Raw genomic sequence first — 13,326 nt, forward strand, 5'->3', positions numbered from 1 at the left:
AAAGCATGCTTTTTTCATGAATCGGAAAATCCAGCATTAAAACTAATATTACAGGAAAGAAAACACTATGAAATTCGAAAGAAAGTAAGTTAACACATTAAAGTACATCCTAAATGTATTGGTTTGCCATCAAAGTCGAAAATATCGCTTAGGATACAAAAAACAAAACCTCGAACGTAAGCCTGGCAAAACAAAACAATTTTTCACAAATTCCTGGGGAAATTTTCTCCTTAGTGAACGCAAGATATAGGTAACCAACACGTCAAAGAATGTAAAACCAAAAATTAAATTGCATAGTTTTCCGTATTTTAAAAGGAATCCACCTTTTTTCTTTGAGCGCGTGTTGCGCGCAATGCAAATCCTATGGACGGGAACTTGAGCGTTGGACGGTTTTTGCCAGTGACCAATCAGCGCGCAGTACACCTGTGTCGCATCTCTCAGTATAAAGGGTCGCTAGGGCTAAAGCCTTGGTTTCCTAGGAGCGAACACGCCGATCGTCGGCGTCGCTCCTCGCCGAGGAGAAAACTTGATTCTTCTGCGCATGCGAGCCCGAGCTAAATCGACGTCCATCCGGACGACCGGAATCCACTTGACTTTTGATTTCAGCGTCACGGCGAGGAGCGACGTCGAAGATCGGCGATTCACTTTTAGGAAACCAGAGCTTAAGGCAAAACTGCATGAAATACACCGCCAGCTCAGTCAGTTCCAGCCGAGGATTGCAGTTTCGTGCTTATTAGCACTCATCAGCCCGGCATGGGAAGTGAATGATCTGGATGTGGAAAGCCTCTTAAGGGAGCCAAAAGTGCCAAAAAAACTGGTAGCTAATACAGAATTAACACTGACCAGACGAGTGGAATAGCACGAAACTGTAGTCCTCGGCTGGACTTGACTGAGCTGGAAGTGTATTTCTTGTAAATATATACCATTTCAAACGAGAAAGAAAAAGAGTTTTCCAAATTGGTCTATGCGTGTTTCGGTTTACGGGGGACATTCATAAGAAGATTAAGACGAATTAAGAACGTCCTTTTTGAAGTCGGTTAAAAAAAGAAAAAAACTTAACGTGCATTACATTTTATACGATTGGCACTAAAAATTGATCTTTATTCCTCTCCAGGATTTATTTGTGCGCTTATTTAATTAGAACCATTTAAATGTCAATGATTTTCCTAACTATCTTATATTTCACAATAATACGTGTCTTGTAACACGTGAAAAAAGTCACATTTCTCTTTGCTTGGCCCCGTTATAGATCAACACCACACTAGAAACAGAGTATCTACTGTGAGGTTTTATATATGAAGACAAAAATACTACTAGAGCAATGATACCAAATGAATTTCCTGTTTGCTTCAGAAGAGTCTTTATTCAAAATTTGCGATATGACTATTAATGATTAATGCAGGAGAAATATTTAGGCGGGGGGGGGGGGTACTCCAAAGCAAGAGCCCCTTAAAAGAAAAAAACCTCTCAAAACACCCCCCCCTGCCCCACGGGGGCACCCCTGGTTAATATTAATGTTTTATGGTACTTTCTTTAACACTGAGTGAAGAAAGTACCTTTGTTTATGACACTTTCTTTAACAATGGATTTTATATTTAATCGTTTAATATTGAAATTAAATGAAGTTTATTCTTTTTCCCTAACTTTTTTCTAAAGAACAAATATGGTGAAGCAAAGGTTTGAGACCTAAGTTAGATCACTCCTGTCGATTAAACAACGCGTGACCTGTGACGTATCGCGCAGCTGACGAAAGCTGGTCTACGTAGCCACAACGTATGAAATTTAAAGTTTCTTAGATTTCTATGTGACCCCTCATCAGATCAAGACAAAATTAACATGGGACCATCTGGAAAGTACACCCTTTCAAACAAAAAAGGAATTTTTCAAATCGGTCCAGTATTCTTGGAGTAGTACCGAAAACATACATAAAAGCTGCAGACGAAATCAATACCTCCTTTTTTGAAGTTGGTTAAAAATATTATTCGCTTTACTTTAATTCATTTTCAATGAAAAAATTTCGTTGGCAGAAATATTTCTTCTTTGTATGCGTGCGATATATATGGGTCTCACAATGCTGCCGTGGACAGGGTAAAGGTCAGTAACTGCAAATTATTCATTTTTCATTCTTTTTTTTTTTTAAATTTTTGTCATCTATTGTATGTTATCTTTATTGTACAAGCTTGCTTATTTGGTTTCCGCTGAAAAAAAGGCGCGAAAATAAACGGCTAATTCCGACATTTCCCTATTGGATCCGTCACATATTTCTTAAAATATTTCGAAAAGTCATTTTCTGCAGATAGTGCCGTTAACATGCACACGGCAGAATAATCATAAGGGCATTTATGTGTTTTGTGTATAGCATGTTCGGTCAAGCAACACAGGTCCTATTCGCTTAATCTGACCAGCCGGTTATTAGGGTCAAAATGGTTCCGTCCGAATGTGGTCCTATTAACCGGAATCGACTGTATAGTAAAAGTAGCTTTTTGATGTTTGCGGTACAAATGGTTAAAATAATAATAATAATAACTCTCAAAATTTGAAAACTTAAAAAAATAAAATAAATAAAATTTAAAAAAAAAAAACTAGTTTTTTGTGACGAAGTTATTTTTCTAAGGATAATTAAGGCCTTCGTGAATAAAGCCGTAGTAAATTCAAAAAAATTGAAGAGAAATTGAACCTCAAAGTAAAATTTTGTAATGCGATATACCACTTTAGAGATCATTTCTGGTAAATACAATCAATAATTCTATGATACTTTAACTAGATATACAACAAAATTTATAATCAATAGTTAAATGTATACATATTTTTTTTTTTTGAGAAATAATGTACATATATGAGATTTTCCATCTCCTTTAAAGAATTTTGTCAATAACTCGTAATTTTAATAACTACTCAATAATTTTTTCTCAGTGAATAATTGAAGGTTACGATAATTAGTTGCATTTTTCGTACTTTGTCTCTTCAATAGCCGTTAGATTTTTAAGATTTAAAGTTTTTACTTGACCATAAGAGGTCTAAAGTTACAATAGCATTTCAATTTTCAACTTTAACAAATTAATTACAAGAGCTTTATGCAATAAAACTTATACATGTGTTTCATAGCTTTAGGTGGTCTTTTTTTCCCAGAAACTAGTGTTAAGAAAATATTTTACAGTTCTTTAAATTTTTAGCTCGGAATTTGAGCTTTTTTGCACTGGCATCACAATTTATTTTATTTATAGTCATGACATTAGAAAATATGCTAGAAACACCTAAAAACGGCAAACTAATTTTGGGTGTAAAGCCTGATTCTAATTGATTGATACTTTGTTCATTTCATAGTTGCGGATGTGCGTATATATTTTCACTTTAATCCTGAAAGTCTAAACTACGGCTTTTAATTTTAATATCTTAATATAAAATATCAACTTTATGGAAAGAAATTGTTTTTAAAAAGTTAATGTTTGTGCATTTTTCTAACGTGACATAAAAAGTCACACCCGCAACCTGTGTTAATCTCTCTAACCCTCTCTGATTTATTCAAGATGTATTATCGAGTACTTAAGGAGTTTCAAAAGTCTTTCACATAAAAATTGCTGGCTTTTAATAATATCTTGCGTCATATTTACCCTTTATTGTGTGCATATTTTAGGTAGTATTTAGAAGTTTCATTATAATTATTATCATTATTATTATTACTGTGACTGTTATTGTTATTAATATTGTTATCACCGTTATTATTGTTATTATTTTTATTGTTATTTTTATTATTATTTTTATTATTATTACTACTATTATTGTTATTGTTCTTGTTGCTATCATTATTATTATTATTATTATTAGCAACGTTAATGTTATTATAATTATTTTTATCATTATTATGATTGTTATTATTTTTATTATTATTATAATTGTTATTATTATTATTATTATTGTTATTGTTATTATTATTATTATTATTATTATTATTAGTAGTAGTAGTAGTAGTAGTAGTAGTAGTATTAGTATTATTATTATTATTATTATTATTATTATTATTATTATTATTATTACTGATGTTATTATTATTATTTTATCATTAATATTATAATTACGGCCATAATTTTTAAGCGATAGGGAAAATGTTAAGAATATTATGTATTTGAATGATTATGTTATTTTTATTTACGAATTTCGTTCTTGAAATTCAGTTTATTTCTTTATAATTCTAACCTAGTACACATTTCGTAGCTATTAAAATCCAACATCACTTTAAATGAAAATCATTACATGTTATTTATCATAAAATGTAACCTACCTTCAGATTTCAACCACGAAATTGTTGGTTGGGGTTTTCCGGATGCTTTGCAATTGATAATCAAAAAATCTCCAGCAAAGCTGCTTGAGTCATTTGGTATAAACACCCACTGAGGAGGGACTGAAAAGACATAAAAATCACTCTTATGAACTAATGTGCCAAAATGTTTTAGAGATTTAAGAACAGAGTTTTTAATAACAAAATGAAAATAATATGTTGAAATTTTCAGATGCTTTTAAGCAATAAAGACGTCTCCTTGATTTTCTTTTGCCGTGCATTTTACTCGCTTTGCTATTGGTTTAAATGATCCTTTGACGTTAGTTTAAAAATTAGGGAGGATCAGTTAATCGTTGAGAAAAAAAAATAAACATGATAACGTTTTCTTTCTTTCTTTCTGTTTTTTTTTTTTTTGGTCCAAATGTAAAAAATGCCTTTTTTTTGACACTTAGAACGTTACTAAAAAAAACCTTGATTATAGAAACTGCTTACTAGTAAAATATTTTTTAAATTTTATTTTTAACAAATTCGTGAATTAGATATTAAAAGAACGTTCTTCTTACCCATGACATTAAGCGACGCAGTGAAAGTATCATGTAGACCATTGCTTTTGACTGCACATGTATAATTCCCACTGTCGTTCTCGGTAACTGGATCAATGACAATTGTTGAAAAGTCAGCAAATGTCTTCACTTGAATTTTAGACTGTAGAGTTTTCCCATCTTTTAACCAATTAAATGTCAAAGTATTTCCAGGCCTTGCTCCAGATTTGGTAGTGCAAGCAACAATTACCCTTTCTCCATCAGTAATTGTTTGAGGGAAATTAAAAGGTTGAATCTCCAAGCCTTAAACAGTAATGACAATTTTTATTTCATAAGGCATTGAGTTGCAAACGAAAAATTAAATAAGTAAAATGAATTTTCTTTTCTTTAACAACGGCAACTTTCATATTCAGCTTTAATGTTTTAAAAATGTAACAGAAAAATCAGCAAAAATCACAAAATTTAAGACATGGTGTAAAACAGGGATTGAAGGAGGCGAATGGGTTAGCAAGAAATAAAGATATGTTTAGGAATCAATGTTAATGCTTGCGTGTACATAAACTTGATGTAAAAAGTCAAGTAATTAAATTTATAATACCATACATATTATTGTTTGTTCTTTGAACGCACTACTAAAGACTAAATAAAAGAGGAAAGCTAAAGAATAAGCTCGTTTTCTAGACCTGAATTTTAAATAAATGTATTTTAATTTCGACAAAAGTAGCTTAAATTTAAAAATTATTAAATACATCATTTGCATTAAATTTTTATTTCTTTATGTACTTTTTTTGGAATTCTTATTTATGTGTCAATGCACTTCAATAATGGAGGAGAGAAAATAAATCTTTCAATAAAGAAACAATGGAAGTGTTCTATGCAAGTTCTACTTTTTGATAAATTTAAACAATTTTTCTATTTAGGAATGCTTGTAATTATTACAGATTTTAAAATATCTTGAAACATTAGATATTAACTCATGATTTTTCAATATACTAATGGAAAAAGGTTAATATCCTTTCGTTACAAACAAAATAATTTTTAAAGGCTTATAAACAACTATTGGTGATGAATATTTAAGTCAAATCAAACGAATTGAATGAATTTAATCAATACAAATATATTTCAAAAACGTGAGAGCTCGTAAACGAATCAATACTCGAAAATAATTTGGTGTTTTAATTGAAATGTGCAAAAGTAGTTTTACTTAAAATTAAACACTTTCAACACTCAATAGAGTAAAAAAATTCTTAAAATTTGCACTAAAAAGTACGGTCATGCATGATGCCAATACTGTTTATCGTAAAATCCTATTTCTCTGCAAAATTATACAGCACCGTAAATTGAAATACAATAGATTTTATCGCAAGTTCTATCGTGAAGTGCACAGTCGTTTTACAGTAAACAGAATTTTATGGCAAAACAACAAGTCAGTAATTTGCATCTAATATTTTCAGGATTTTTTTACAGTATATCACATGATTTAAACCCATAAGCGGTAAGAGGTATACAAAACAACCAAAACTATTAACAATACCTGTTTGAAATGCAATAACTTTCCGTATAATACTGTGTTAGAAATTTTTTCCCATGGATTAAAATATTATTTGATTTATCCTTTAATTTCTATATAAAGAATGCACAGATGTAGTGTATACAAGCCTTTAATCGAAGATTAAATCGATTACAAGAAATACCTATAGTTGTGAATCAAAGTTAGTAATTTGATTAAAGCTATAAATATGTTCTTCACACTTCCAAAGGAAATGACAGAGATTGGCTAATTATGAATAACTGGGAACAAAGCTTTAAAATTCTATAAGTAACAAAAATAAAATAGTAAAATACCCAATTTTAAAAATCGTATTTATCATGAGAAAGATACAATATGTATCTTATTTAATTGAATGAAATATTAAATATCAATCTGCAATGTATACTGATAACTGAATCGATAAAAGATAAACACAAGAATACTTACATTCTACATCGCATATTTTGAAAAATGTAATCACAATTAAAGTAAAATTATGAATCATCAAACTTTTTTTCTCTGCCGCACTCCGCATCTTTTAAAAACAAACGCAAGAAGCTAAGTAGCAGGACGCAGCTGACTGAATCATCATGGCGCCATTCTCGCGATGCTCTGAGTAGTTTAGAAGCGCCACATAACGGGGGAAAATAAAACTGAATAACATAAAAGCATTGATATTTTTGAAAACTGTCAACGTTTTACTACCTAAAAAGTTGTAAAATACAAGTTTCATATTTACATACCATATTTAAGCTTTTTTCAGTGAAAACGAGTGCTTTTGAAGAAAAAAAAAAACATTTCAAATCTTAAGCTAAATGTTTATGCTTAAAATTTTACGTATCATCAATTTCTTCCGCGTAAGTGTGGTTCAGCAAAAAAAAAAAAAAAAAAAAAAAAAAAAAAAAAAAAAAAAAAAAAAAAAAAATAGGGAGAGAGAAAGAAAGAAAAATAAGAAACAAAAAAATGGAAGGTTGAAATAAAAAAAAAGAGAGAGAGAGAGAGCAAGAAAGAATGGAAAAGTAAACTTCGAATCTGTTTTTTTTTAAAGTGTTTAATAGATACCCCCAGCTAGGGTTTCTCTCTCTCTCTCTCTCTCTCTCTTTATTATTTTTTTTTTCCAAAGCGTGAAAATACATTCTAACATTTTTTGAATACGTGAAATTCATCTTAGAAGAATGAAAACAGTGATAGTTATAGTAGTGATCAACTCCATAGAAAACTATCCTTCTAAAAATGAAGTGGAAGGTGGCAAGGAAGGGAGATGTGTGCAGTTTGTTGATTTTTAATGTTTAGAACAATCAACCTGTTACATTTTAAAAAATATCAAAACACATAAATGTTAATTCCAATTGATTTCTTTCCCCTCTATTTTCCACGATGCATAATTTTCATTGCAAACACCGAGAGCAATTCGCTTTATTAACTTTTTGAAGGGCATTCACTATTTTCAAATGCGCGAAATACGGTTAGAAGCGTTAAAATTGTCAATAGTTGTGTGTGTGTGTGTGTGTGTGTGTAGACCAGTTGCTCCAACCTACGACCCGCGGGCTGTATGTGGCCGACGTAACTGATGCATGCGACCTATTGGCATGTTCAATGTTAGAAATCGGTAAAGATATTTTGATGCCTTCCAAAACCACCAATCATCTTCAGTAGGTATTAGGAATGATTGTCGCAAATTTGATGTCAAATAGTCAGAAATTCTCTTCCAAAAAACAGTTGGTAACTTCGCATTAATAAAATAAGCATGTAAGTATGACAACAGCAATAGTTTTATATTGTTATTTTCCTTCCTTTTTGATTTTTTTTCGTGTTGTTATTTGTAAAGATTTAAATTTATTTTGCTTTTATATGTGTTTTGACCCGCGAGATTCATCTTAGTATAAGGTGCTGCCTGCTAGCCAAAAAAGGTTGGGCACCACTGGGAAAGACGAATCAATACAAACAAATAAGGAAGTCCTAAAGACGACTTGACGCAACTCGAAAGCAGAATACCAATTTTTATAATAGAAATTTTTTTCTTTTAATATTTTGATCATTTAAGATTTCTTTTTAATTTTCGTGTGTTTTTATTTTTATATTTGTCTGAACAGAAAATTGGTGCACATTTAGATGGTACAAAGAAATTCCTTCATATTAATTTTGTATTCAAAGCCTATTGTTATTCACCAAGTTTCCAGAAGAACTTAATGATTAAAAACTCAAACCATCTAAATCACCGAGTAGTACTTTGAAACAACTTTTGAAACTAATAACTAAGACATTTATCTGTTATTCCAAATAAGAACAAAAAATTTCTTTTCTGCACTGTAATAAAAAAAAATCAGAAACGTTCCTTTAAAATAATGGGGAATTAATGTGATGCCCAATTTCTGCGTAATATCTTGCTAAAAACAGTAACGCTTTCCACTATAAACCAGCTACCTTTCTAAAAATTTTCCTGGAATCTTCCTGAAGAAATCAGAAATCTTCCCGGTAAAAACCAGTCATGTCTGTGGAACAAATTATAGAGCTTTCAGAGATTAACTTATGTAGACTCAAAATAATGGTTTGCCACGTACTTGATTCCCAGGAAAGCACCTAACTATGGCCGATCTTACTTGCCTACAATTCTTTCAAAGCGACAGTACCCAGAGACTTATATTTCGCTCTCATAGGGAGCTTCGTCAATATGGACGTGCCTTAATCAAATTGAAGACGATACACTTGATATATAAGCTCAGTTAATTTTTTAAGCTGGTAGTTAAAAAATTTTTCACAACAGTCAAAAGTCTACATTCGTGCAACTTGTAGCAATTCAGGAACGTTTTGAGAGAAATGTTTGACTTTCATAAGAAATTGATGAAAACCTTTTAAGTCCGGAAACTTTGCCTGAAACTAATCTGTGACGTTTCGAAAGTTTTCTTCAGTGCAAGATGTATTTCATTTTTTCCCTCAAGGGCTCAAAATGTTTTTCACAGCACATTGTTTGACCTGCGAGCGATGGCAGCAATACCAGCCTACCTCTTGAACCACAGCAATAACCATTGGTGACTTTTTGAAGATAACCGTAAGTTATGAAATAAAGGAATATAAATCAAAAATTAAACGCTTCGTGAATGACTGTAATTTTTCATCGTGTTTATGGGAAGCTTTCTTTTCTATTCTTCTGAAATTACATTACACCACAAACTGTCTGGAGTCTGTAGTTTACCCCAAAGAAAACACGTGGAATGGAATGTTTTACCTTTTTCTTTAGTATTGTTAATCACCGCAAGGTAGCGTATTCGAGCTCTGGAGTCTGGAGTTGCGAATTTGAGATAAACGCAGACAGTATTTAGCGATAGCCTCTATTTGAGATGAAGACGTACGAAATGAAATCCTATATAGCGCGGGGATTCTGTGTTACATCGTGGACGAAAAAATAACTTAGTAAGTACGAGTTTCTTCAGTTAAACGAATGTCATACATAACTTTTATAGAAATATAAAACCACCTAGCCGATGGCATCACAAAGGAATAATTTGGTCAAAAACGAAAAAGTAAATATTACAACATTAAATAGCACCGAAATTGCAGATTACTGCATACACTTGTTTCATAGTCACAAGGAACCCATTTTACAATGCAAAAGAAGTAAGCGTATGGAGGAAAAGATATCCGACAAACGCTCACTTTTTAAAATGTGTGTACGCATGTGTACGCATTTGTTAAGCAAAGAGTTGATAAGTTTCCTAATAATCTTGAAACTGCAAAAACGTTAACGTTAGATCGACTTTTTCAAATTTTCAATATTCACTGTAAAAAAATTCCGAAATGTTACTGATTATTTCTGTAATTTCACGATTTTTCACCTATTTCTCCGAAAAATCAAGCATCTTCGCAGAAAAGTTTCCTGAATTGCTTCAAGTTGCGTAAATGCAGACTCTTCTCTGGTGTGAAAAATATTTTTAACTACCAGTTCAAAGATTAACTGAGTGTATTTATTAAGTGTTTCACCTTACGTTCGATTACGTCGCGTCAAGGTTGACTAAGCTCCCAGTGGGAGGGAAGAAGTCTCTGGGTAGTTGCAGCTTGGGAGCTGCTTGGCTCGTACTTGCAATTCTGCCTCAACTGAAGCCGTGGTTACAATGTTGTTTCTGGAGCTTTCTTAGTAACTCTGGTAAGGTGTAATCAATTGTAATAAACCTACCGAATTTCTCTTGACTAGTTTTAACCGCTTCATCTTTTCAGAGAGATTCTAGAATAATTTCATGGAGGTAACTGGTTTTTAGGGGAAAAAGTTCCTGGTTTTTGCATAATATGTTACTGGCAGAAATTGGGCACATCAGCTGCCCATTATTTTCCAAGAACGTTTCTAAATCGTTTTTACAGTGTTGTATTGTGATTTGTATTCGACACATCGTTTTACCCATGGCTGTGGAGTCGAAGGAAAAAGAACGAACTGTGACTCTGACTCCTAGAATTTTAAAGTCCCCAACTCCAGTTCCTTTTCTCCAAAATCAGTCCGACACCCACTCCGCGACCCTGTTTATACATCATTTTTCTAAATGACGTTACACGTTTCAAAATGTAATGCTAACATGGACTTTAAAGTAACGAAGAAATTAAAATTGTTTATGAAGTAAATAAGTTATACTATAACTAAAAAAATAAAACAATTTTTGAAGGAGGTGATGCAAATTTTAAAAAGTTGTACATCTTCTTATTTAACTCTAAAATTGAAAACCGCAAGCAGCTGCATAAAATTTGATTTACATTTGTGGTACATCTGCAGCATAATCTTGAAAACATACTGATATTGCAGAATTCACATTGCTAGAAATCAGAGCTGAAAATCTAAACGTTCAACTTGACTCGGTATTTGTTGAACCCTGTGACTAAGTCTCATTTCTCAAACAGAAACTCTATTATGCGCAGTCGTATTCTACGAAATGAAAAATATTGGATTCTCCCAAAATCAGGGAAGACAATTAAAAAGTAACATAATTATTCCGTTTGCGTTTACTCAAAAATAAAATGTTTGAGCCTTTAATGGAAAAGTCTCTACCAGTCGATTACCACTTCCCTCTCCAACGTCACCAAAGATAACTAAAAATTGCATTTTTATGAATTTAATTTCCAAAAATTTCTAGAATGGATCTCATCACCCGGAAGCTCTAATAACTCTGTCAAACATACTAACATAAAATGACGTTTTATGAATTTAAAATTAAAACAATTTCTTCTCCCTCTGGTGCCCGTCACTTGTCTTGTCTAACGTCTTCAAAGATTGCTTTAAAATATGTTTGTAAAGGAAAACTCCTAAATTTACCCCAGCAGCTAAAAGTTCATTTTTTTCTCCTTCAAGTTCGGAAATTTCTGAAAGAGAACACCCCCTTCCCCTATTTCAACCAGAAACTTAAAGTTGAGTTTTTAAACTTTAATGCAACAAAATTTCTGAGGCACGCCCTGAACCTTGAACTTTGTCCTAACGTCATCAAAGATAGCCTGAAATACGTTTATTGGACATACAATTTCAAAACGTTTCTCAGACAGGGTCCCCGAACCACCACCCTTTTTCTGAGGTTACCTATCAAACATAATCTGAAAATTGAAAAATTTCGGTAGCTATCCCTTAATCTTCTTCATTCCATTAACATCACCAATAATAGCCTGAAACAGCGTATTAACAACTTCAGTAGCAGAAAACTTTTCTAGAATAGCTCCGCTTCTCTAACATCATCAAAGATAGCCTAAAAATAAATTCTGTTCCGAGGAGAACCCAGACCTTCCCTTTTCCACAAAAATTGCAATCGGTTTTAAAGATTTTCTCCAGGAAACCCTCTGACGTAATCAAACACATCTTAAAACTGCTTTAACTATCGGCCTTTCCTTCAGATAATAAGTTATTGATTAAAAATCTCAGTATTGACTTTATCTTACGTTATGTGAATATCTTCTCTTTTCAAAATTGTTTGTAAAAAATTTAATCAAAGAAATTAGAAGGAAGTTTCAACCCTTTCGCCCATTTCGGAAAATTTTAAGATCTGGCACTGGTGCTTCCTTCTCCAATAACTTCAGACAAAACAAATGGTATGCAGGTGGGAAAAGGGAATAGAAAGGGGAAGGGTGGGAAAGGGGAACGGTATGAAGTGGGAAAGTATCATGCTTTGGACCCTCCAAAATTCATAGTCGTATATTCTCACTATTGTAAGACGAAGGATGTAAAATGAACGGTGTGTAGCTGTACATACTCGATACTAGATGGCGCCACTAAAACTTTTTGTTCAGTTCCAAGCTAGTTTCCGAAAAAAAGGTTAACTCAACGAAAATAATTTCATTAGAATGGATTCCATCTAGAAAAAGTACCATCAGGCATTAAACTTACATATGAGGCAATGAGAGGCAAAGGGATGTAAGTGGCAAAATTAAGAATTTGGAGATAACCAGTACAAATGATAGGTGAACCTTTCTTCTGTCTTGTGTAAAGAGATAGTACTAGTTAAGATAAATAAATACCTTTGTGTTGAACAGTTAAGTAAGAAAAACAACGTTAAAAAAAGCACAAATTTGCCTGTGCTTTTTTTAACGTTGTTTTTCTTACTTTATAGTACTAGTTGTTCGGGTAGGTGCTGCTGTACAGCCCGATTTCACAAATAAAATTCAATGAAAACCTACCTAGGAAGTTATATTTGAACGCGTTTTACTCAAAACTTGAAAATGCCCTCTTACAACCCTTTGCTTCTCACTGTCTCATATGTGATATTTTTTAACAAACTTCAAGTCTTCAAGAGTGTGTCTTTTAGCTACCATCAACTATCATATTTTAAGTGAAAGTAGGTAGATGTCACTGCAAAACATGAAATGCCACTTTTCCGTGGATCGACCAATTTATACGTACTTTTCCATATGCTTCCAGAATGATATTTTCCTCATATATTTTGCATTATTAATTAGTGAGAAAAAAAAAAACAATAAATTCAACTTTTCACAAGTCGTGTCTCCCATATTTCTTT

General features: G+C 32.2%; 1 protein-coding gene across 1 annotated transcript in view; it reads right to left on the reverse strand.

Moving 5' to 3' along the window:
* Nucleotides 1–5,121, reverse strand: part of LOC129233205 (hemicentin-1-like) — a gene marked incomplete at its 5' end in the record, with an annotated part of 70,652 nt that extends 65,531 nt beyond the window's left edge. Inside the window, 2 exons of the mRNA XM_054867267.1 lie at nucleotides 4,280–4,399; nucleotides 4,840–5,121. Coding sequence (XP_054723242.1) covers nucleotides 4,280–4,399; nucleotides 4,840–5,121 — 402 coding nt within the window. The remainder of the gene's footprint in view (nucleotides 1–4,279; nucleotides 4,400–4,839) is intronic.
* Nucleotides 5,122–13,326: the final 8,205 nt, after the last annotated feature.

This window comes from Uloborus diversus, unplaced genomic scaffold (assembly GCF_026930045.1).
Source record: "Uloborus diversus isolate 005 unplaced genomic scaffold, Udiv.v.3.1 scaffold_251, whole genome shotgun sequence".
NCBI lineage: Eukaryota > Metazoa > Arthropoda > Arachnida > Araneae > Uloboridae > Uloborus > Uloborus diversus.